Source organism: Pyrus communis, chromosome 2 (genome assembly GCF_963583255.1).
Source record: "Pyrus communis chromosome 2, drPyrComm1.1, whole genome shotgun sequence".
Taxonomy (NCBI): Eukaryota; Viridiplantae; Streptophyta; class Magnoliopsida; order Rosales; family Rosaceae; genus Pyrus; species Pyrus communis.
Genome location: NC_084804.1, coordinates 10,676,955 through 10,703,443, shown reverse-complemented (window position 1 = coordinate 10,703,443; position 26,489 = coordinate 10,676,955). Strand labels below are relative to the sequence as shown.

At 35.9% G+C, this 26,489-nt stretch overlaps 2 protein-coding genes across 3 annotated transcripts; both read right to left on the bottom strand.

Annotated features, from left to right (window-relative positions):
• Positions 1–1,203: 1,203 nt before the first annotated feature.
• Positions 1,204–3,566, bottom strand: LOC137725896 (transcription factor MTB3-like). 2 transcript variants are annotated; one of them, XM_068464733.1, is made up of 3 exons: positions 3,281–3,566; positions 3,057–3,151; positions 1,204–3,020 (listed from the first exon to the last, which is right to left on the bottom strand). In XM_068464733.1, exon 3 carries the CDS (start codon positions 2,954–2,956, stop codon positions 1,448–1,450), a length of 1,509 nt encoding a protein of 502 aa, XP_068320834.1. In that variant the 5' UTR covers positions 2,957–3,020; positions 3,057–3,151; positions 3,281–3,566; the 3' UTR covers positions 1,204–1,447. The 2 variants fall into 2 exon arrangements, with proteins under 2 accessions (XP_068320834.1, XP_068320833.1); XM_068464732.1 differs by having other exon boundaries at positions 1,204–3,151; positions 3,433–3,542.
• A 19,967-nt stretch (positions 3,567–23,533) lies between these two features.
• On the bottom strand, positions 23,534–25,379 carry LOC137725500 (cytochrome P450 94A1-like). The gene has a single exon (XM_068464213.1). It carries the CDS (start codon positions 25,246–25,248, stop codon positions 23,722–23,724), a length of 1,527 nt encoding a protein of 508 aa, XP_068320314.1. The 5' UTR covers positions 25,249–25,379; the 3' UTR covers positions 23,534–23,721.
• Between the last annotated feature and the right edge of the window lie 1,110 nt (positions 25,380–26,489).

Sequence of the window (26,489 nt, the reverse complement as noted above, 5' to 3'; positions counted from 1 at the left end):
TGAATATCAAAATTATCAAGTTGAAGGATCACATGAGATAGAGGCATTAAGAAATAGAATAGCAACAAGTTTGATGAATGCATCTAATTAGACTACTTTCAAGTACATTAACAATATTGTACTAATGAATCCTAACTATTCACTCTAAAATATTTCTATTAAAGTAGTTTGTCATACTAATTAATATTTAAGATAAAGTTTATAAATATTTTTCTTCTAAAAATAAAATATATTTTGTAATTCACTTTTATTTGTTAAGAAAATTAAATTAATAGCACATCTAGTAATATACCCTTTTTGGTCATTTCACACAATCACAGCTGTTTTACAAAAAAGTTTACCAAACACTATGATACTGCTTTTTTTTCCAAAAGCACTTTTACAAAAAAGTTTACCAAACACTTTGCTGGCTTTATTTCACAGCCGCTTATTCTCACAGCACAGCCGCTTATTCTCACAGCAGTTTTTTTTCAAAGCACAGCAATACCAAACCAAGCCGTAATGAATCAATGCACGCTAACTTGAACGCCAAACAGTGACACACTGTAGTTTGGGTGCAAAGCAATGATTCAAATTTTAATAGTCGTCTATGAAAATGACGTGATGAGCTTTATACTCAAATGGGGGAATACACCTGACAAGGACACAATGAGTGTTATACTCGGACAGGGAAACATCATATAGCCGCCGTGACATATGCAAGAATCCGCCTTGAATTACAAGGCATATAGAAGAAGAAATTAAAAGAAGACTTTTTGGTAGTCGATGCAAGCCCTCAGGAAAGCATAACGCAGAGAGTCAAATTCAAACAATATTTTTAACACAGCGGGGGAATAGGAGCCACCCATGAGCTGGTTTTAACACGACTGAACAAATTCCCTTTTTCTTGATTTTGATTTAGTCGTTTACAAGTCTTGACCGGCAGAGAAGCCATGACCAAAGGTTCCCAGCATCCCCAAAACAAGGGGTATATATTTATCAGTAAAACTCAACACCCTTTAAATTATGGAGTTGAAATAGTAAATCATACGACGAGAAAAACTTGGGTGTAACCAGGATATATCCACAACACCGTGTAGCACTCATCACGTGCCCACGTCACGTGCAGGAATCTCCCCTTACTTGAGGGCTGGCTCTGGCCAATTCCTCTAAACATGCATGCATAAACTGTAAAACAGTAACTCAGAAGCCTTCCAAGGATAGCGACGTGGAGAGATAAATTCATAGCATCCATTTTGGTTCTTCCGAACAAGTTCAAAATTACAACGAGCTTTTTTTCATAGATAAACTAAACAACTCGTACAATAATATGAATCCGAAGTTATATAACAAATCATCACGAGATAAAGACATTGATCAGTTACTCAACAAGAAGAAAACTCACGTTTATATCAGGCAGATGCATAAAGATACAGGTAATAACTTACGAAACAACTTTACAGTCAGATCATTTTGAAAGACAGGCCACCAGCTTCTCCTTTAATTGCTCGGCATCACCGCTTTGAGTTTGAATGGAGAATGTATGAATAACCTTATCGTTGTCTGTTATGGAAACGTTAGACTCTTGAGCTACAATTTTATGTTCGCTAAGTGTTCTGAAGACTTCAGAAACCGGGTGAGAATCCAATGGGCAGTTCATCCTCACAACTGCATCCTCGAGGCGTTCCTGAAAATCAATCTCTGGAACCGGCAACTGCTTTCCCTTGTTGTTTACCATCTGCTTTTCAGTTTCCATGACTCTGATCTTCATCTGTAGATCGGTGATATAGGTAATGGCATCACCAAGAAGAGAGGCTTTATCCATCTTCGATATGTTAGGAACAACAGCTCTTAGTGCATAGAACCTCTGGTTAAGCTTCTCACGCCTCTGCCGTTCTGCTTCCACGTGATTCAATGGTTCTTCTCTCCCATTGGCAGGCTTTCTCCCTCTCTTTCTGGGTTTCCGCTCATCAATTGGTGCCGAGGAGTCATCCTTGAGCAGCTCCGAACTTGAGACTCTTGTCTGAACATTGAAACCATCAACCATCATTTGGTTCATTTGCGGAAACAGTTTTACTTCACTATCCTCACTTCGACATCCATTTGAAGTGCCTACTGATTGTAATTCAAACGATTCTGGAGGAAATGCAAAATCTTCTTCTACTTTTGGAGTAAAGGAAATGTTGACGGATTGTGATTTTGGACCCCCGAGACTTAGTTCACGTCCAAATATCATTGGAAATGCCTTTGCCTGAATAGGACTAGATTCCCCAAATGCACTTCTGACCATATCCACATAACTTTGTTCTTCCGAAGTTGATTTGACCGAACCGAGTTCCACAACTCCTGATTTCATCGGTACAAACACCACTGTCTGAAACCCAGCCAATCTTGCTAAAAATGACCTCGACTGGTAATGATGTAAACAACTACCGGCATCCGAAACCCAAATTGATTTTCCGGACTTGTACGACTCCCCAGGACCGCAGTGTGAGATCGAATCAAGTTGAAATGCATAACACATTGAAGTGAGATGAAACATCTCCACATCTGACACCCCATCCAACCTCCTTGCATAAATATCCCCATTCAAACCGCCAAAACACGCGTGGAGCTTCTCAAGCACCCACTTCTTCACCTCTTCTTTCTTCTGCATTGCCTCCAAACTACCATCCCGACTAGAATTCACGTCCCCAGCTCCACCGCCCTTGGTGTCTCTGCAATGCCCATCACCCCAAATCAAGGCAGATCCACCAGATTTCTTGCTAACAGCCTGCCAGAAAATGGCATAATTCCAATTCGACCCATTGACAAGCTGGCACAGCCCCTGCTGCACACCCAATTTACCCGGCGGCCTAATCAATTCTGACAAAACATTTTCGGAAGCCAGTGAGATCAAGAACTGGCACGCTTCGGTACCCAGTACCGACTCCATCACGACCTTGTCTTCTTCATTCACCCAAAATTTCTCACCCATCTTAACTTCTCTTCTCCTTCCACAACTAGCTCAAACAACACAAAAATGCTATAACTACAGAAATGCACAACACAGCTCTCAAATTTCCCACTACAGAAATTCGCAATCTTTTCGCAAAAATTCACGACCGGATCAATCTACTGCTCGAATCACAATTAAAGTTCTGAACTTTCAACACATCTCAGGGAATCAATTCTACACAAATATAACATCTTTGATAAGATATCTCGAACAAAAATTACCAACTTCAAATGAACTAAAAAAACAACCTTAAGTTACACAAACAGAACTAAAACTCGAAAAAGTCGAGAAATTTAGACTTACCCAATTAGCTGATCCTAAGAAAACTTCAAATATTATATACAAAGACCCTCACTTTACTGCTAAATTAAAGCTGATGAAGTTTTTGGAAGCACAAAATTGGCTCAGAAAAACTCCAAAATCCAGGCAGAGAATAATAGCAGACATCCGATTACCTGAAAACTGATATGGGTTTGTAGCAGATACTTGGATTCCAACTCAGTGCAAGTGCGCAGGAAAGTTAAACTCCAAAATCCAAGATCTGAAATTTAGGGTTTTTTTTTTTTTAATTGTTTTGTTAAATTAAAAGTATCACTATCCCTCCAGATGTGACTCTTTCTTTGGACCCTCACTACCCAAAATCGTGGCAGCATGTGTGTCCCTCTCTGTTCCTTTATTTTTTTGGTGAAAAGTTTATGGAATCTTTCATGGGAATGGCCCAGAAGGCCAAAATAGCCACCAGCCCATCAAGTAAAACAAATATAATCAAGGGATAGGAAAAAAAATGCAACATGAAAAATGAGATATGAAATTCACTATCCATTAGAAATAAAATGCTAATTAAAAAAAAAGGACACGCAAACATGTCACTCCAAGGTGAAAAACTTAAATTTGACGGTCACGTGATCACGTAATATTTCATATTTATGTATTAAAACCTTAAACATGCATATTGGGTGATAGGCAAGGTTGATACTACACGAGCCTATAGTATGATATGTATAAATAGATTTATGTACTATAACATTGGTGGACATATAACATGGAAAGGGATCTTCTCCGAATCACTTCCATCTAATCCTTCTCATCAAACAATGTGGATTTTTAAAATTTGATCTAACAGTTAACAAGGACCCACTTTAAAAATTATAATAACTATAACCGATTAAATTTCAAAGGTCCGGATTGTTTGATGAGAAATATTAAGTGAAAGAAATCTGGAGAAAATCCTTTTTCATATAACACAACGTGTTAGTGTTATTGTCACGTCAAAAAATTTCTTCAACATGGCATGCAATTAAATTTGAAACGTTTACACGGTGTTATATTCCTGTTTCCTAAAGGAGTTTGTCTGGTTACAAGTTAGCAAGTAGGGCCATAAATATTTGCATGAGGATTTGTAGAGAATATGATATTAATTTACCATGATAAAGCAAAACCAGCGTCCCCAATAAGTTTTCGTGGACCAATACCTGCACGGAATTTGGTCATTGATAAGCAGCATAAGCTTGCATGCAATAACCTCAATTTCTCGATTAGGTGTATTTCTGTTCACCACCTTCAAATGATAGTAATGCTTATTATTTTATTTATTATCATTGGATGAATTTAAATGTTGAGATTTATGTCTATCTACTATACAAATTTCAAATTTAAACTCATCCAACAATGATAAATTAGGTGATGAGCATCACCATCACGTGAGAATGATCGGTAGCGAGATTTTTTTTTTCCTCCTCTTGCGGCTAAAGTTTGTCTAAGCCGCTACCCCCGAGTTAGCATTTGCCTTTTGAGTCGGTAGCAATCCTTCTTCATCTCTTCATTGTCTTTCTTTTCCTATTTTAGGTAGTGGTCGCTCTCTCACTTTGTCGAGGAGAGCCTTTTGGTAATTGTGGTCACTTTCTCTCTTTGAGGAGGAGAGCTTACGGCACTGTAGCGGTTATGATTTATTACTCAACCCCAGATCTTAAAGGAACAATTGTTGTTCAAAATTTTGAGGTGGTGACTGTGTTGCTTGTGTGCTTGGCAAGAATTATGCAAAAGAAACTCGACGTTTGTTGGAGTTGACTTGTAGCAAGGTTTTTACCAACGATTACAAGATCATCAAAGGGTGACGCGGTCTTGCCTTCGTGTGGTCGTTTTAGTGGTTCAAGGGATTCACAATCATGTTTTCTTGTCGTTGCAAAATCTTCAGGTGATGGTACGATGTTTAACTTATGTGTCTTGACGGTGTTATTACGTAAGGCTCCTAGGGCTTAGACCTTGTGAGCTTATCCTTCCTATTCACTAGGAGCGGGTCTCCCGTGATTGAGAAATCGTACTTCTAAGGAGTTTATTTTATGTTTTGACATTTTTTTTGTTTGTTTTGGTTGTGGTTTTGTTGTTTGTACACCTAACAAAGGACTATGACGACATCTTCGTGATGTCTCATAGCAAGGCATCTTTGCTGAAGGAGTGCCATCTTTTGTAAGTTCATAAGAAAAAAGATGCAAGGTTTTGTCCACATGAGCATTTCTTTCTATTTGGTTAGATGTGGTTACGTAGGATAAGTTTTGTGTTGTCTTTTTGTTGTGTTTGAAATGTATTCCAAATGGATGATGTTTTTCATTTTATTTGATTAAGGACATTACCTTAAAAATAAAAAATAAAAAATAAAAAATGAAAAAAAAAACTTTATATTCCTTATTTAATTAGGAAAACTAATGAAAATGGCTTGAAAACTTTGAGTTTTAAAGATAAGAACAAAATAAAAGGTAAAGTGAATAGTACCAAGATTGATTTTTTAGTGTAAAAATGTGGTTTTTCGTTAAAGTGAACAGTACCATGAGATTTTTGTTGAAGTTACCTATTTAATTTACAAATATTACTGGTTAATTAGAATTTACTAAATATATATATGCAATAAAATACATGTATACAGCCAACATCCACATACACGGCCAAGCATACACCTACTTTTACCTACCACACACTCTTTATTAATTTATGTTTTAGATCTTCTTCAATTCATTGAATCCGACGGCTTAACATTAAAAGGAGGGTATGAGAGGCAGGATCATGTGAATAGCACCACCCCAAAAATATAAACGGTAACCTCTGCATGAACCTTTTCCCAGTCTGTCTGCTTAGAAATACACACACACACACAGATATATATATATATATATATATATATATATATATATATTATGCACATTTCATCGCTTGCTTGTGACTTTTTTAGTGTAGGTGCTTGAGATGATCTCTGATGAGCTTCCACTCGTTGATTATAATCAGTTGCAATGGCCGTTGCCGCGTTCAGGGGATGCACGGATTGGGGCCAGTAGGTGGCACTGAACCTCTAGCTTGTGGCAGAAACGCCGTCTTTGGAACAAAAGTCTTCGGCTTCATCGTGCAGCCCAGAGGTCGAGCAGCAGCTGCTACATGATCAGAGGGTAATTTGGCTGTGAAAATGATCAAGAGAATAAGCATCAATAACTTCATAGCGTGCATGGTTTTATATGGTGACCGAAAAATGATGTCGGAAGTGCTTTCTCTTTATGGATAGATGGAAGATAAGGTGCGTGGAATAAGCTTTCTTGTGCTTAATTTATATAGAGATTGAGTTAAGAACTACAAGTGGAACATGAATTCAACTTCGAAACTCCTAAGAAAAGAGGGACTGACTGCATGAAAGTTACACAATTTGAGACATTCTTAACGATAAAGTCAAGGAAAAAAGGAAGCCAAATTACACAATTTAATTATGAGGAAATTGTTTACACTTTTTCAGCCCGCCACTCGGGTCAAAAGAAACCAATTATATATATTATATATGAGGATTTTAAAGTAAAAGAGTCTCACATCGTGAAATGAAATAGATTGAGTTACTCCCAATATTGCTTATTGGTTTTATGATGAAACCTCAACTTTCTTCATGATATCATAGCACGTGCTCCATGTCACCCAATTCTTATTGTCCTAGTGTTTGACTTGAAAATTCGTTATACGTGAGGGGTCGTGTGAAGATGTGAAGGTAAAAAAGTCTCATATCAATGAAAGGAGAAACCTTGTAAGAAGTTGAACTACTCTTCATATCGCCAATTAGCTTTAAACTCCAACTTTCTTCAATATACATAAGTGTTACTACACACTAGGATTATGTATCTAAGTATAGTGATAGATATGTGTTTAACCTTAATCTAGAGCGATTGCTAGATAGAGTTTTCATGCGCATTTTCGACCTAGGAGAGCTTTGCAAAGTAATGTGTTATGTAAACCAGGGCAACTCAAGCGCGTACACTTTATGAACTACTTCCTTTGGAAACGAGAAGCAATAGGACAAAAAGGAAAACCCAAGTCATAAGCGTATATCAAAACTCAGTACACATTGATATCTATTTTTTTTTTAAATTTGGGATTTTTGCAGATATAAAAAAATATACGAGGAAAAAGAATAATAGAGAAGAAGTGGTGAGAGAAAAGAATAAATAAAAATGCATAAATACGAAATCTTAAAAGCGAAAAAGCTTAAAACAGTTTTGAGTTTAAATCAATTTTCTTCTTGTGTACGCTTCTAAAAACTCAAAGAAAAATGTATTTCTTCCACATTTTTTGTACCCGTCGTTGATTCACTATATTTCTCTTTATTTTTAACAAAAAACTGAAAACTAAAAATGAAAAAACAAAATGTATTTCATGCTCTCTAGTTACAACTTCGTACCAAAGTCAATACACGTGAAATTGAAATTCCCCTGCAATGAGGTGTCGGTGTTTGACATTTTTCATCGCATGCAAAAATGTCAACCTACGTTTATACACGTTATGAGTGCCGAATCAGTTTAATAGACGTGTGGCTTTTGTTTAATTATAATTAGTGCTAAAAATAAACTCGGTTATTTTTGTGGGAAACATTATTCTGTTCATATTGACCTCCCTAGCACAATGTATTTTGTTTGTTTTAGTTTGATTTTGGCATTTGGGCTTTTAATTCCCTCACACAAATGACACTCTTGCTATACACTTTACGATAATAGTGTGCAGGTTCGTTAAGAAGTTTTTCGAGTATGTTTTGGAATTTTAAAAGTACTTGAAATATTTATTGCAAGAAGTATTAATTATGTATTTCTTGCAAGAAGCACTTCAAATATTTTTTTTTTAATTTATTTACATTTTTACTTAATTGATTCTCTATTTTTATTAAAATAGTTTCCAGTTATTTTAAAAGTACTTAGAAGGGGTCTTTGTTTTCTGTGGTGACATAGTGATGAGCAAAGTGCTTACGCTGCAGATTGTGTGATGTTCTTATACAGAAACGGACGGAGGTTGAAACTCCTAGGAAAAAGGTCGCTGACTCATTGCACGAACCCAGTTGTCAAGTCATAACTTAGATAATTAGTTGAAATAAAAACTCAATTTATGCAACTCCCTTGCAATTTGCTGGAAGTTTTTAACACTAGTTTGCAGGCCCCCGCGTTTAAACGTTTTCGGTACATCCACATTTGTTCACGTATCTCTGCTAATTAATAGAATACTCATTGTCAATTAAAACTATATGAAATTACAAGTTTAACGTTCTAATTAAAACAAAACATGAATAAGAAATATGGGGCAGACATGTAATTTCACACAACCAAATTTTGCTGTTTTTTCTTTCGAAGCCTCATACATGTAATCCTAACATATATCTAATTATATTTTTTTGTTTTTTAAAAAAAACCCTCACACTCCCACATATTCTCTATCACTCTCTTTCTCTCTCCTTCTATTTCAAAAACAAAAATAAAAAATTTTCTCACACACTTTGTGTGTGCCCATATTTTAGTATATATTATAAAAGAATGGAAATAACTTCTGCACTTCCATTTTTTCTTCAATATACATAAATTTATGTTTGGTTCTAGTTATATATAATTAGGTAAATTAAGAAACATAAATAAACAAAGTGTATAAAATGATAGGTAAAAAAAATGTCCAAAAGTTATACTTAGATAAATGAGTTAATTAACTAGTGAGTAGTAGTCACTAAAACAACAACGACCAATTATAAAACGAACGAGGAAGAGGAAACCTAATTTTGGTTATTCGCAAAATTATGATTGTATTGGGCTAGATTTCGTTCCTCCTTTTGCTAGCCAAGCTTTGTTTTGGGACTCTCGTTGACGTAACATTTGCCCTGGAGACTTTGTGTTTTAATTTAATTTTCGCAATTGAGAAAAACAAATGAGAAATATATATATATATATATATATATATATATATATATATAAGGGAAAAAGTTGAACCCTGCCCCTAAGACATTACCAAAGTCAAAACGTATGAAATAAGTTGAAACCCCAATTATATAATAGATTGATTAGCTTTCTTGTTAAGCAAATTAGCTTTACGATGCCGAACCTTGCTTAATTTAATTGTATTTGAAAGAATTAAAAATCCTTAAACAAACGTAATTAACTTGTCTATAATTTTAATGCAAAGAAGTTAGATCTACTGCGCTCGATGATACTTTGTTTAAGTAATTTTCTCTTACTTGAATTCATGTTTACACTAAATCAAAATTTTGTTTAGTTAATTGCATGATTACAAGTAACTATAATCTAATTAATGTTCCAGGCATCGGAAAAAAAATGTAAATCCAAGAATCCACATATGACGTTCGGACTTCATATTCTAGGGTAGGTAAATTGCACAGTGGTGACCACATGAAGTTGAAATACCTCTATAAGTCTTCAATCTCTAAAATGGTGAACTGTCTTGGCGAAAGCATTAGCTAATCATTTTTTAATTGAAAAAAAAAAAAAAAAATGATATGCATTACTGTACAGTCTGTATTATTGCATTTGGAAATAGCCAGGTTTTGCTATTTTGTGTGGTTGACATTTTTTTTTTTAAATGTCAGCCTGAATATATGCCTACTCGGTTTGCTTTTACTTGTGCTAAAAGTAAACCTAATAAATTTGGGAAGTAAATGTCAACCTGAATATATGCCTACTCGGTTTGCTTTTACTTGTGCTAAAAGTAAACCTAATAAATTTGGGAAGTAATTTCCCAGCAAAGTTATGGTCGAAGTGGGATCATCGCTGAATGAGTGCCATATAGTCAGCAGAGAGTATAAATCGCCCGCTGTAGACAGATTATATATGTTGAAGAAATTTCAAAACCTAAAGGAAAATTGACAACTAATATTTCGTGATTTTACTACTAATTGTGTCAATTAAACCGCAAGGGGATCCTCCCTTTCTCCTAATCCACTAATTCCGAGGATCTGAACTGTTGAAATTTGATTCAACGGTTAAAGTTAAATAATTTTTAAAGTGGACTCCTATTTGTTGCCGTTTGATCAAATTTCAAAGACTTGGATCCATGGACTTGGTGTATTAGGAGGAAATGATCCGAAGAGGATCCCCTTCTAATTAAACCTACCTCTATGACTTGTTTGAGAGTGCTTTTAAAATGACTGAAACCATTTTTTATGAAAATGTTTGTGGAACCAATCGGGAATAAAAATTCAAGTGAATCTAAAAAAGCACTTGAAGTGTTTTCTGCAAGAAGAATATAACTGATGCTTCTTACAATAAGAACTTCAAGTGCTTTTGAAACCATTAAACATTTTATCTTAAAACGTTTTCAATTATTAAGGCACTTTTCAAAAAGCCTATATTACAACTTCATCCCATACAAACTCTCAACAGATTGTATATATTCTACTTTCGTTCATAGTGAGAGTAATCAAATGCCTCTCTCTTTTCTTTTTTTTGCTACAAACATATGGTTTGCTACTCACCTATTAGTGATGAGGTCCAAAATATGCATCTCTCTCAAAGAGATACGGTTAACTAAAAGCTCACGTCGTACTTGAATTAGATCAAGTGACTGCACAAACGAAACTTGAATATTGCAAGGTGTACCTCTAAATTAATTAGTTTATGGCTGCAGCCGTCAATGTATGAGTTAATGCTCTTAACAATTTGAGTTATAAACTTCTTGTAAACCAAGATCAAATTTAATGGTGGTAAAGTTGTTGCAATTTATTCATGAACATTAAAGTACGTGGAACACCATCGCGTAGTATCGTGGCAGATAATTATTGAATATTATAATGCTAACCCTAATAGCTCTCCTAACCAACACGAGGAACCCTAGTGACGACGCCGCGTTCATTAATCCAGACCCAGACCCTATCGCACCTTCTGTCCCTGGTGGTTGCAGACCCTTCCAGTAACACGATTGCCCGAACACCGTGATTCTCTTGCTCTATCTTTGCCGCCGCATCTTCCCCATTTTTTCCCACCAGCTCTGGCCATGACTTCTTACCTGCACCCACACAGACACACACATATATAACAAAACAAATAAATAAACTCATGATGAAGGACCAGTAATCTCACAATTATAGTTGTTTTACCTGGACACTCTGCCATTCTAGCTTCTTTCTCACACACTGATGTATTTTGTGTTATCAAACTTTTATGGGTTGGTATTTATAGATAGATTAGAGGGCTTCAAGTTTGGTTCTAAAAGTTTCAAGCATGCACGCAGTCGTGTCAATGTATTTATGCCGATGTGTTCGACTGATGACAATAGCTAGATCTAGATGTCAATTAATTGTGCGAGGTATGTCCATATGTCTTTCTTTCGTGCATGTAATGTTGTTGTGATTTGTGCATGTTCGTGTTAAATAGCTCCATATCCACATGCAAGCTTATCCAAAATCAAATCAAAAGGTATCGAATTGATATTTACATCTAATTTGAGCGGCTCCTTTTGGGTTCTTCCCCATCATTTCTTTGGACTTTATAGTTCAAGAATTTTCGGGGGTTTATTGCCACGCAGTGTCAATGATCTACATCAATGTTATGAATAACATTAATAATATAAATTGGAGTCATAAAATATTAATTTTGTTGTTCATTATATTATAACATTTTATTATTACTATTTTTAAGGAAATGACATATATATTTGATCCAATGTAAAGGGGACGATATAAAATTCACATATATAAGTAACATGACTCTTATAGGGGTGTACTATCTAAAAATTAAAAATGATAATCTCTAATGTTGTAAGACTTACCCATGTAACAGATCCTGTGAAAAATATGAACTTAAAAACAATCTTAAATCACATTAACAACGCTAGAACTCGACAAATCTCAAAAATTTAAGAATCACATTAACAACACTAGAACTCGATAAATTTGAGAAATTTAGACTTACCCATGTCGCATATCCTGAGAAAGCTTCCATAACTCATCACCGTTCTAAAAATCTCTGCCTAACGTCGCATATGCCTTGCCTAGGCGTTAAGTAGTTAACCATCGTCCCGATTAATCCTTAAGCGTTTGAAAATTAAGAAAGGGCAACTAGACCTACTTAGGCACCTGCCTAAACCACATAGGCGCTTGCCTAGCCCTCCTAGAATCGCCTAGGTTGCGACTCTCACTTAGACAGAAAATAGATAACTTTCATTTTGTTTCTATATTTTTAAGTAAATTTTTTTAATGAACACACATTATATGATTGTTCCTCATATTTTCATGAAATTATGAATTTTTAGGTATAAGCAAACATTTCATTTATACGATATATAATAAATTTACTTACATTCGTTCAAGCCCTACCTTGCTACCTAAGCGCTAGACCCTCATCCTCCATCCGACTAGTTTTTAGAGTACTTTATAACCTTTCACTTTATTGCTACATTAAAGCTGAAGAAATTTTTGGAACCACAAATTTGGTTCAGTAAAACTCCAAAATCCAGGCAATAGCAAAGATCCAATTACCTGAAAAGAGATACAGGTTTGTAGCTGAAAAAAAGGTTCTAAATAATTGGGTTGAGATCCTTTTCAAATTTGTCTTTACCCTTTAATCTTGGCCATTCACATAGATAATGCGGCCAGGAATCTATTTTAATATTTTTTTAAGAAAACTAATAAAAAGGGTTTGAAAATTTTGAGTTTTAATGAAAAACCATCCTATAACTTTATTTAATGATTAGTACAAAGCCCAACATTAAACAATTTCAATTAAAATGGCCCAACCAAAATAACATATTGACTTATCTATTTTGCCCCTGACGTTTTTGGGTAATGTTAGTTTTGTTTTCCATTAGTTTAGTCATATCGAAGAACTGAGTTTTGATTTGATTGCTTTCTGTTATCCAGCCAAGGATTTTTGGGCTTTAGGAACTCGATCAAATTAGGTTCTTTTTCTTCTTGTTCCTGTTCAAAGAATCAAGCATAGAAGAAGAGGAGATGGCAACAAAATCATCGGAGGGAGAAGAGGATGCAAAGCTGACGAGAGGGAACCACTACTAATAGTCGACGACGATCTTAGAGAAATGGGCAAGAAGGTCCCGGCGAAGAAACAAAGAGACCGGAAATAATTTTCAATTCTTCAATTCTTGTTAATTACTAATAACTGCTCTCTTTTTGGCCCCCTAGCTAAGATACGGGATGTTTGTTCAAATCTCTTACCGATCCTCAGATGAAGAGTGCAATTTTGATTTTTGGGATGACATTAAGAAGTCGGAAGAAGTTAAAACAGAGTTTTGATTCGATATGATGCAGTTGCTTGTAATATTCTGTTGTTCTTCTGTCTTTGTCAATCAAAAAATACATACAGGAAGATGTAATCCAAAAAAAACCAAATGGGTGTTTGGGATTTAAGATTTGATACCTGGGTTCTGAGATTGGATCGAAGAAAACGATTGATCCCCATATTTTTTTAAATTTCTATTATCTTCTGCAACAAAACATGCAAAGAAGGAGAGTTCTGGGAGTCTCTAAGAGCCTTTGGTGACTAGTCAGTCTTTCTACACTAAAGTGAAATGAAAGATGCTGCCAAATATGTCTCAATACGTTTCAATACCACATTGCCCATTACATTTGCCTTTATTATCCAAATCATCAATGCTTAATAAAGATGGTGATTACATATATCATCATCATTGACTCTGCTGCACAAGTAGTACATTACTCTAATGTGGAATTGTTGACTCTGCTGCTTAAGAATGCAGAGACTCACTTGGGGTCTATGGACGAGCTTGTTGAGTCCTACACTTGCTGAGTTTCTACATTAAGCTTACTAACTAAATTTGTAAATTGAGTTTACGGTAGGAATTAATATTTGTTTTTGTAGTTTTTGTGTGTGTGTGGACTGACTGCTGCTGTTATGTGTGTACCTACGTATGTATGTCCATTTAAGACAGTGAGATTTAACCCATTTCATTTAGAGCGAATGGAGATCGATCGACCATGTTAAAGAACTTGATTAATTATAAATTTTCATCATTATAATTTACGACAAATTACGCTAAAGAAGAAATGAAATGTTTGAACCAACTACTCAGTGACTTTAAGAGAAATTGTCTTATTCATTAGAGTAATCTACTACTTACAATTTATTATTTTATTTAACTTTCACATTTTACATTCTTATGTGTTATGCACACAATGTAACCAATTCATTACGGTGCGCAATAGCTTTGGTTTTTTCTTTCTATACACATTCAAACTCACATTGTTGAGAAAATAATTAATTAGTTAATTTTGTTGCTGATACATTTATAATTGTCATTTTCTATAATGTGAGAAAGTTTACATTTATTATATTCAACGATGTGTTTTAACTTCAATTAAATTGTTGTCGAGATTCTCATTATAATTTTTTTAGCAAAAACAAAAAAAGGTAAGAAGTATTTAAGAAATAGTGATAATACATGTATTCAGTTCAAGAAATAGTCAATATTTAGTATAAGAAATAGTAATAGTACCCGTGTTAAGTTAAGAAATAGTGTTAGTACCTGTGTCAGTTTAACAAATAATCAGTCTTAAATTTAAGAAATAATGATATTACTAGTGTTAAGAAATAGTGATAATACCCATGTTGAGTTTAAGAAATAGTCAGTGTTCAGTTTACGAAATACGGAAATAGTGATAGTACATGTGTCAGTTTAAGAAATAGTCAATGTTAAGTTTAAGAAATAGTGATAATACTCGTGTTAGTTTAAGAAATAGTTAGTGTTAAGTTTAAGAAATAGTGATTGTCACATCCCGCCTTCCCTCGCAGCGATATTGTCCGCTTTGGCATTCCCTGCCCTGGACTAAGTCGCAGACAGCAGGGCTACCGCACGGTTTTGTCTTTGCAAGCCGCAGCTCCAAAAGGCCTCACTGAAAGGTACATGCAGGCATAGACATATAAGGCTCAAAGACCACGCCCTCACGGGCGATGTGGGATACTACAATCCACCCCCCTTAGGGAGCCCGACGTCCTCGTCGGCACACCACGACCGTGAGTCTGACTCTGATACCAAATTGTCACATCCCGCCTTCCCTCGCAGCGATATTGTCCGCTTTGGCATTCCCTGCCCTGGACTAAGTCGCAGACAGCAGGGCTACCGCACGGTTTTGTCTTTGCAAGCCGCAGCTCCAAAAGGCCTCACTGAAAGGTACATGCAGGCATGGACATATAAGGTCCAAAGACCACGCCCTCACGGGCGATGTGGGATACTACAGTGATAATACTCGTGTCAGTTTAAGAAATAGTGTTAGTAACCGTGTTCAATTTAAGAAATAGTCAATATTCAGTTTACGAAATAGTGATTGTACCCTTGTCAGTTTAAGGAATAGTCATTGTTAAGTTTAAGAAATAGTATTAGTAACCATATTCAATTTAAGAAATAGTCAATGTTCAGTTTATGAAATAGTGATAGTAACCGTGTTAATTTACGAAATAGTTAGTGTTAAGTTTAAGAAATAATATTAGTAAAAGTGTTAAGTTTAAGAAATAGTGTTAGTAACCGTGTTCAGTTTAAAAAATAGCGATAGTGCACGTGTTCAGTTTAAGAAATAGTGATAGTGCCCGTTTTCTGTTTAAGAAATAGTCAATATTAAGTTTAAAAAATAGCGTTAGTAACCGCATTCAATTTAAGAAATAGTCAGTGTTTAGTTTATGAAATAGTGATAGTAATCGTGTTAATTTAATAAATAGTCAGTGTTAAGTTTAAGAAATAGTATTAGTAAAAGAGTTCAGTTTAAGAAATAGTGTTAGTAACCGTGTTCAGTTTAAAAAATAGCAATAGTGCCCGTGTTCAGTTTAAGAAATAATGATGGTGCCCCTTTTTTGTTTAAAAAATAGTCAATGTTACGTTTAAGAAATAGTGTTAGTAACCGTATTCAATTTAAGAAATAATCAATGTTCAGTTTATGAAATAGTGATAGTAACCATGTTAATTTAAGAAATAGTCAGGGTTCAGTGTTCAGTTTATGAAATAGTGATAGTAACCATGTTAATTTAAGAAATAGTCAGGGTTAAGTTTAAGAAATAGCGTTATTAACCGTATTCAATTTAAGAAATAGTCAGTGTTCAATTTATGAAAATGTTAGATTAGCCACTAACGGGATTCGAACCCACGCCGTCATGCACAGACACAACACCTTTTCACCATTGTGGTAAAGGGTCACTTGCAAAATATGCATATATAAGTTCAATGAGCAGCTTTCCATGCCAAAAAAATATTGAATTACAACCTTGTCGAGATTTGAAGGGCACAATAGGCATTACAATTTACAATATAGAGAAAAATTGGAATAATAAATATTAGCTGACTCATTATAAATTCAAGGACATTGCACATCACCAAAACATTACGTAATTATGAAGGGCAACTGACATTAGTCTCATCCAACACAAAAAAGCAACTAATATTTAAGGTTAAAAATAAAAAAATAACTAAAAAAATAAAAAATAAAAAAACAAACAGCTTCGTATTGAACTTGTGCAGAATCATAATCGCTTTCTAAAGCTGTAGTTGAGTACCCAAATTGCAATCAAAATGACTGCTGAGAAGGCTTAAGCAGTTGCGGCTGCTTCCTTATTCCTTGGTGCAGCTTCGGTTCCTATTCAAAACAAAATTCCCAATATGAAAACGAATTCAAGCACAAAACTCAAACCAAAGAAAACAAATGAAGAACAAACAAACAGAGCAAGACCATAAAAATCTCCCAAAAAATGATTTGATTAATACCTTCTCTGAAACAGCTCTTGAATCTGCGAGGCACATTGCGCTGATACCTCAGCCTTCCAGTTCCAATGGTCTTCCTTCGGATCTCCTTTTGACTCCACTTGTTTATTTGTCCAAAAAGGGAAGTCTGTTTCTAACATAATTGGTTAGCAGAATGGAGTTTCCGTTAGGGGCAAGGGTTGGAAAAAAAAATTTATTTCGTTTTGGGCTTTTAATTAAGCCCATGTGTGTTTAATGTTTGTGGGCCTAATATTAATTAATTTTGTCCTTTTGATTAAATAATATTATAGGGTGGTCTTTTTATTAAATTAAACTTAGTCCAAGTCCTTTTCATTAAAACTCCTTTTTTTTTTTTTTTTTTAGGTTGTGGCCTTTACACACTTACTTTAACTCACTCACATGCTAAAAGATTATTAAACAATCGAAAAATGTGTGATAAAAATCACCAATTTTTTTAAGTTTTCCATGCAAAACAAGGGACCCCTTGGTGAACTAGAGCCGTCTTTTGGCCTAGGCATTTCCTCTTCATCTTTCACCCTTTGGGGGCAAGAATTTTCCTATATACTCAGAACACGAGCTGATACACAATGTGTTATAAATATAGTGGAGGGACACTAAAAAGTATATTCCTCCATGTATCATGACATTTAGTATACCAACTCATGTTCCGGACATACCAAAAAACTCTCTTTTTGGGCAATGTGCAAAGACAACTTTGCTTCCATTAAATTAAAGGGTTAATTGCATTTTACACCACAAGATTTGTAATCATTTGCAAAATGAGTCACGAGATTTCAATCATCGTATATTACACCATGTGGTTACTGAATTGGATCAATTTAACCTCTTCGTCAATTCCGTCATCTAATTGGATATTTAATACTGATATGTGATAGTATAGGCTCGCCTTTGAAGCATATGTTGACCATCAATTTCATCATTTAGTACTTTACTCTTTTAATCTTGTATGAAAATGAAGGTCAACATGTGCCTCAAATGTAGGCCCAATCTATGTCACATCAACGTTCAACGTCTAATTAGATGGTGAAGTTGATAGAGAGGTTAAATTGGTTTAATACAAAAATCATGTGGTGAAATATGCGAAAATTGAAACCTCATGGCTTATTTTGCAAATGATCCTCAAACTTTGTGGTGTAAAATGCAGTTAACCATAAATTATGTTATGGTGTTAATTTGAAAAAAAATTCAAGTACTAATTTTATCCAAGAATAGCATTAAGTTGTGATGTGGACAATTATTAAAGTGGGTTTTTACTTTCAAGTCATTTACAGAGCTTTGAATCTCCAAACCAATGCAATTTAGCTAAGAAAATGTACAACTTAACTTGACTAAAAGGAGTCGATTTTGGGGAACTAGAGCTCCAAAGACAATGATTAGTAGAGACCATTTTAGTATTTTTCCATCTCATCATTTAATGCTAGAAATATTATTACTTAAGGTTGTTAAAGTCATCACTTAACGCAGAAATATTATTACTTAAGGTTGTTAAAGTCATCACTTAACGCCGGTAGCCTAACGGAGGTCTAATTTTAAAAACGTTAGGTAGTTATTTAATTTATGTCCTTTGATCTTCTTTAGTTCATCTGATCTGACGGTTGAAAGTTAGAAGAGTATGTGAGAAGTAAAAAAAGGTATATGGATAGCACACCCTTAAAAAAATTAGGAATAATTTGATCACTCCTAAAAATTGGGTAGTTATCTGTACATATCTATACCTAAAGGTCGGTTAGTGTGATTTATGGTATCAATATGTCATATATGTACCTAAAGTTGGGTTAGCGTACATATCTGTGCCTAAAACTCGGGTAGTTTCATACTAAAACCCTTGAAGGCCTCAATTGGAAGGAGCGAAAGGACAGAACCAAAAAGGCTTTATCTATCAACATGTCATGCTTTAATTAACAAGATGTGAAGTTCCTTTGTGTCGCACTCCTATTATATAATGTCAGTCGAGTTGAGTTTTTCTCTAAACTATTGTGTTTGAAGTATTTTTCTTTAAAGCGTAAAGCTATGAAAGAATTACATGTGAAAAAACAGTTATAATTGTCATGCTAAAACCAGTTGGTTATGCATGCTCAGTATTCCATTGTTTCGACCAAAACGCCCATGAACATCAAGACAGGGTGCATAATGATAAATTGACTCATTCATGTCTAGACTCGATGATTCACCCTAACAGGGAGGGACTAACATGCCCTCTACGGGGTGTTGCTTTAGAATCTCGGGTAAATTATATAAAACTACCTCAATTATTAGGTCAGTCACAGTTTCATACTTCATCTTTAAAATATTTTAATGGCATACCTCATCTACAAATTTATTACAATTTCATACCTTCCATCAATTTGTCAGTCAATTCTTCCGTTAAAGTGACATGGTTTGGCAAGTCTGAAAACGGATTAGAAATACTAACTTTTATGAGATCTATTTGGCAAGATTATCTTCCTTTCTCCTAAATACTGAGTTTTATGAGATCTATTTGGCAAGTCTGAAAGCGAATTGCGTATGTTTATATCTTCTTTTCTCCTAAATACTGAATTTTATGAGATCACACCATCTTATATTTATTGTATAATCTTATGCAATCAGAAGAATTATCATCTTTTCCCCTTCAGATTTCAACATATTTGGAAATACTTCAATTTTTTTGTAGTGCAGTTTGTAGTTAACATGATTACATAAGTTCTGTTTCTTTAGTAAATTTTTATGCAGAAAAGAAAGTCATTTCTCATTTTGTACATGACAGAGTGACAGTGACTTAAAATTCATGCTTTTTTCCTCCCTATTTATTACCTTTTTCGACTACGTAATAGTTCTGACTCGAACCCAGTTTGTAATACTCATTTATATACAAATAAAACTTAGTCGTATTGTGATCAGACGAAGCAGTGGAGGTAGTGTGTATGATGCCATGTTACATGAGAGCTGATATGAATTTTTTTGGGATCAATTGACATTGACTACTCGCTAATTTGAAATACTTAAATTATAACTTTTCTTTAATTCCTTTTCCTTTTATATTTTCATTGGATTGGTTTCATTTTTCTGCTCATTCATCTTAAGAATGTTTGCATCTTAATACTTATTTAAAATATTTTAATTTGTCCCCTTTTCTATAAAATTTTGTGCAATGTAAATGTGGGTTATTCTCAATCTTTAGATGGGGATTATTTGACAACTTCTACAAACATGCCTACGCAGCCTCTGAAATACAGAGCTAATGATGAGAGGAACCAGATGAGCTGGAATCGGGTGAATCATTCTAAATTATTCGTTGAGTTACTAATAGAAAATATGCAAGGTTGCCCAGTCCACTTTTGTATTTTCATCATCTTAAACATTTTCCTTTGATAGTTCTTTGTTTTGATTTATGAACGAGCCATAAACCTTATCTTTATTATGGGTCACAGTGCAACGTTTAACGATTGAATTTGTGAGATGATTTAGCAATTCTTTCAGAAACTTATTATTACATGGTCAAATATTATGTCTTCTACTTTCCTGCTTTTCTTTTTCTGTGTTTTCCCCATGTGGTAGCCTGATCACTTGAAAGTATGAGTATAATAGTGATGGTAAACGATCTACAAATGAACGCTTTTTTATACCATGGATATCCATATATAGCAAACAAAGTTTCACTTTGTTGGTTCTTAGGTGCTACACCGTCTTTTAAATTACTCTGTGTAGAGATTATTCATGCCCGTTGCGGCTAATACATTCAATCCCGCAGCAAAGCGCAAACATATTTTGTAGTTGAATACGAAAAAAGGGAAACGGAAGACATCCCAAAAACACAACCACAATTTGAAGCAAAATCATAATTACACAATTAAGATGGCAATCCAATCCACTAACCCAGCAAAACAACATTAAGTGTTGAGAATGAGTCCACATTGATGAGAGGAATGACTTTACCTGGGCTTATAAGAGGTTAGGCTCTCTATATTGCCAATTGGTTTTATGGTGAATCCTAACTTTTTTCATAGTATTAGAGCAGGTTGTCCCACATGTGAAGCCAAATGACTACACACACTCCACGTCACCTTGTTGTGTTGTCCACGTGCTAAGCTTGTAAATTTGCGACACGTGAGGGGGTGTATTGAGCATAAGTCCCACATTGATAGGATGAGGGATCTTGCATGGGCTTTTAAGAGGTTGGGCTACTTCCTATATTGCCAATTTGTTTTATAATGGAACCCCAACTTTTTTCATGAAGAAATCAAACACTACAATATTCTATAGAAAAAAGGAGGCAGAGTTGAGTCACCTCTAACGCGTTGTTCAGCTACTCTGAGTATGTCAAGCATCTCTACCCAACTTTCATTCAATACAGATCGGCATGAAAGACTAAAAACCTAGCGAATTCAGAATTTATAATTCAAAAAGTTAGGGCACCCAAATCCAATAACTTGTTCGTCTTCGGATCACACTCTGACTCCATCCGTGTATTTCTTTTCCTTCCTCTGCTGGGACTCCAATTTCACGATGCAGCAGAAAGCACCAAACGAAGATCATCAGCAATGATGCAGGTCTGTTGTCGATCTCTACATGTTGGACGTCTATGAGGCGGTGCGACGCGGAAGAAGTAGGGAGCGAAGGTACGAAGGAGAAGGGAGAGGGCGAGATTAAAGGCGGCTTAGCAATCCTCTACTTTTCTGAGGGGTCTCGCTGAGACTTCTATTGAGGGACTTAGTCAAGGAGAGTTCCTCATAATTTTATTAAAATTAGTCCTTATGAATAACAAACACAGGATTATACTAACTTTTACTCCAGATACTAACTTTTAGTCCAGTGTAAAAACTAGTGAAGGGAGCACCAATAGAGCAAAACAACATTAACGTGTAGTTTGGACAAGAATGCATGACATACATGTTTGTCGCTTCTTACATATAATACAAAAAAATTGGAATGCGACTGATACATTACTTTTGCAATGGTCTTAACTGTGTTGGGTGGCTTGGGATTAGCTCTTGGTTTAATTTTTATTAATTACATTTAAAATGGTTTAACTGGGTTAGGTGGCTTGCGATTAGCTCATGGTTTAATTTTTATTAATTTATGGGAAGTATTATTGGCACTCCAAAAATTTCATTCTACACATCTCACAAGCAGTGGCGAAGCCACGTGAGGGGGAGGAGTGGCGGCCCTTCGCCGGAAAACACGACTGGAGCTCTAGTTCAGCCCTCTCCACTGGCTGGAAATCAAGCACATAAGCGATGGTCCGCCCCCTCTGGTATCGTCGGAAAACTTGCAAGGTGAAGCCATGACTGTTGCAGGCTGCATATCTGTGCAGTGGCTGTGTTTTGCTATAAGCAATCCCACCAAGAAGATGAGTCCTTTCCCTTTGAAAAAACAAAAATAATAGATGCCTAACGGCGTCGTTTTGGGCATTAAAAATATATAAAAGACACACAGAAAGGGGACCACTCATCCCCATTAACTCACACATTCACTTCCCTACTTCCCACCCCACTACCGAATATATAAAAGACACACAGAAAGGGGACCACTCATCCCCCGTTAACTCACACATTCACTTCCCTACTTCCCACCCCACTACCGTGCCTTCTGCCTTATTTTAATTTAAATTATTAATTCATAATTTAACATAATCATTTGCTTAATTGACATTCTTTATAAGAATTACAGCGTAATATACATATTAATTATTGATACGAATCATTGATTATTGATGAATAAGTGGATATGTTTGTCCTACTTAGAATTTAAAGAATTGAATCTTGATTCATATTTTTGCGTGATTTTTGTTGCAATTTGATCTTTGATTTAGATTAGCTTTTCACCAAATCCTTCGTTTTAGCTACTAATTTCACTGTGGGAGTCAGATTGGTCCTCAAAATCGTAGATTTTTAGGCAAAATTTAGCTGCCATTATTCGAAAGAGTTCAAATTTTGTTAAAATTTGATGCTTGAAAAGGGTTGACACATCAGCTATTGGTTAAAGTTGCAATTTTTTTTATCTTAAAAGAAAAGGCTAATAAGGTTCACTCTTTTCACATTTGGCATATCACACTAGAGTTGCTTGTATCAAATATAGGCTTCGTTTAGATTCTAAGATTGGATTTGAATGGACAAACATGTAAATTCAATCCTGTAGACCAAATGAGGCCATATAGTATTATGATCAAAGAGATGGGCACTACTGCAATGCCCCTTCACTTAAAGCTATCAATGAGTAGCAAATTTACAACATAAAGTCTCGTTGGCAACAATTGTAACTTGTTTGTCTTGATAAATATATGAATGAATTTCATGTTGTCTACTATATAAAAGAATTTGGTTGTCTACATTTAGTTTGGAACCTTTCTTTTTTAAATTTCGCCCCTCCTCCTGACAATTCCTGGTTTTGCCACTGCTCACAAGTGTATATTTCTCTTCAAATATAGAAAATTTAGAGTGTAGAATGAGATTTTTGAAGTGCCAATTACAATTTCCTAATTTATTACTAATTAGTTTATTATAATCAACTAGTAATGCTGCTGTATAATTGGAAGGATAGACCAAGTGCCCAAAAACATCAAAACATCCATCCATATAACTATGGAGAGTACAAACTCTTTAGATACACGTACATGATAAGACCAAATATTGCAAAGTTAAAAGGTAAAATTCAGAAAATAATAAGCATCTTCACGCATGTATACATATGATTACCTACGTAATCATTACGAGACACACACATTGACAATATATACTAAATTAAGCCCTCTCCAAAACGGTGACCGGAAGGCCGCCTTTCATCTTCGCGGTGAGGTAGGCCAACAGCTCCGGCTCATCCCCGCCCTCCCTCTCCCGCGGGACCACCTTAAATCTCTTCAGAACCCCGCTCACCACCCTCTTCATCTGCAAAAACGCCATCTCCTTCCCCAAACAGATCCTCGGCCCCGCCTGAAAAACCGGATAGCTATATGTGTCCCTACCAACGAACTTCCACTTCTTGTGGGTCCCGCTCTCCTCTCCTCTCTCCAGCCACCTCTCCGGCCTGTACTCCGCCCAGTCCTCCCCCCAGATCTCCTCCATGCGCCCCATCGCGTACACGTGGTACGTCACCTTCATCCCCTTCTTCACCTTCGTGCCGTCCGGCAAAATGTCGTCGTTTACCGCGTGTTTACTGTCGACGGGAACCGGCGGGTACAGCCTCATGCTCTCGCACAGCGCCGCATGGGTGTACACCATCTCCTTCACCTCGTCGTAACCTCCTCCCGCCGCCGACTCAGACGACGCCGTGTCGTTGATCTCCTTCAAGATCTCTTGTTCCACACGTGGGTTCTGCGAAAGCAGCCAGAAGAACCAGGTGAGAGCCGCCGAAGTGGTGTCCCGGCCCGCGAGGGTGAAGCTGATGACGATGTCGGTGACGAACTTTTCGTCGGAGTGGCCGGAGCTCAAGAACCGGGAGAGCAGATCTACAGACTCCAACGCTTTCGCCTCGCTCAGATCCTGCTTCTTTTCTCTGACAATGGTGTTCGCGAACTCGCGGACTTCCGATACGACGGCACGGAGGCGCTTTTCGGACCCGATTCCAAGAGCCCTTTTGAGTTTCCACACAGGGTGCGGCAATCCGAATCTTTCGCTGCTGATTTGCACGGCGTCGTCGAAAGCCACTGCGAATTTGGCTTCGGGCAGAGAGGGCAGGAGGTAATCCGGGTCGTACCCGAAAGCAATTCGACAGATGTTATCAAAAGCGAAGCGCTGGAGAATGTCTTGGAAGTCGAGGACGGAATTATTGGCGGCTGAGGCGGAGAGGATCGGAATGAGGCGGTCAGAGAGCTCGGTGTCGACCACCTGTTCGACGAACTTACGCAGGGACTTGGTGTTGAATTCGTGGCTGGAGACTTGGCGCTGGAACTTCCAGTTGTCGCCGTCGACGTTGAAAATGCCGTCGCCGAGGAGGTCGGCGAGGGTGGAGCGGGAGGCCTCACCTTTTTGGTAGTTGGGGAAGTTGGTCTTGAGGATGTGCTGAACAACGGTGGGATTGGCGGTGACGACCCAGTGGCGGCCGAGAGAGTGGTGGAGGGTGAAGGTGTTTGTTGGGGAGGCGCGGAGGAGGTCGGTGAACCACTGGAGTCTGCGGCGGTGGTTTTTGTAGAGAGATGGGAATGAGCCGATTATAGGGTACGATTTGGGGAGGTTGCTGGTTTTGGGGTTGGGGTGGGATGAAAACTTGAAGAGGAAGAAAAGGATGGGAAGGAGGAGGAGGGAGGCGAAGGTTAAGAGCTCAAGAAACATGGCTGCCTGATTTAATGCACAGAAATGGAAGGGTTTAAGGTGTTTGACCAAATGCTTAACGGAAGAAATTGTACCGTTTCTGGTGTAAGATTTGGATGCTATTTATAACGTCTGAGTTTGTTTTGTTTAAGCAAATTATCAGACTAATCACTTTGCATTGAAATTTCAAAAAAAAAATAATTTTTGGGATAAGCAGTTTTTATTAAGGAAAACTAATGAAAATATTTTGAAAATTTTGAGTTTTAATGATAATAACAAAATAAATGATAAAATGAATAGTATCAGGATTGACTTTTTAATAAAAAAATATAATTTTTAGTTAAAGTAATCAGTATTGTAAGTTTTTCATTAAAATTCTTTTTTTATTATCCAATGGGTCAATTGACAAATAAAATGTTTGCACGAAGGATATTGACCCATTGATAAAGACATGCATGCGTAAGCGAAACCGTCATTGGCAGGCTGGCCAATTGATAAAAGAAGGAGAATTCTCTACTCTTTTATTTTCATCATTTTTCATCTCCTTCTCTTATATATTATATTTTTATCTTATTATCTCTATAAAAAAAATAAATATAAGATGTTAACGTGACTTAACTATAACCGTTCAAATAAGAGAGCATAAAAGAATAAAAAATTAGGAGTATATAAAGACATGCATGCGTAAGCGAAACCGTAATTGGTAGGCTGGCCAATTGATAAAGACATCTGGTACATGGACGGCGAGTTTTGGCCCTATGAATTTTTTTTTTCTTTTTTTTTTTTTTTTTTTTTGAGCGAACGACAAATTTTGAGATTATGAAAATTTAAAGTGCACAATAAAATTTTGAAAGTATTAATACCAATTATCTAACTGTTACACTAATTGTAAGAAAATAATTTAAGAAAAAAAAATTAATCACCCTTTGTTCTCCACAATTTGTCCATAATATGGGTTCACATCATCCAATTTAGAAATGTTAACTACATTCTATTTGCCTTTTTCTTCATACCTTTTACACTATTATCTTGCCACGTGAACTCCACTTGGAGTTCAATCTAAGAAATTAATTCTCTAAAAACGTGTCATTTAGTAATATACTCTAATAGAAATTTTTTTCACTTATAAGTAAAGAGATTTAATAAGTTCAATTTACGCTAAAAATGAATTTGAATAACATTATTATGGCTAGCGCTTAGCTCACTCTCATATTCCTTAGTGTTCATACAATTGTTTGTTGAAAAAAAAAAAAAAAAAAAAC

What these genes read in the sequence shown, in the direction of transcription:
- LOC137725896 (XM_068464733.1), bottom strand. Translation starts at nt 2,956, where the DNA reads ATGGGTGAGAAATTTTGGGTGAATGAAGAAGACAAGGTCGTGATGGAG.
- LOC137725500 (XM_068464213.1), bottom strand. Translation starts at nt 25,248, where the DNA reads ATGTTTCTTGAGCTCTTAACCTTCGCCTCCCTCCTCCTCCTTCCCATC.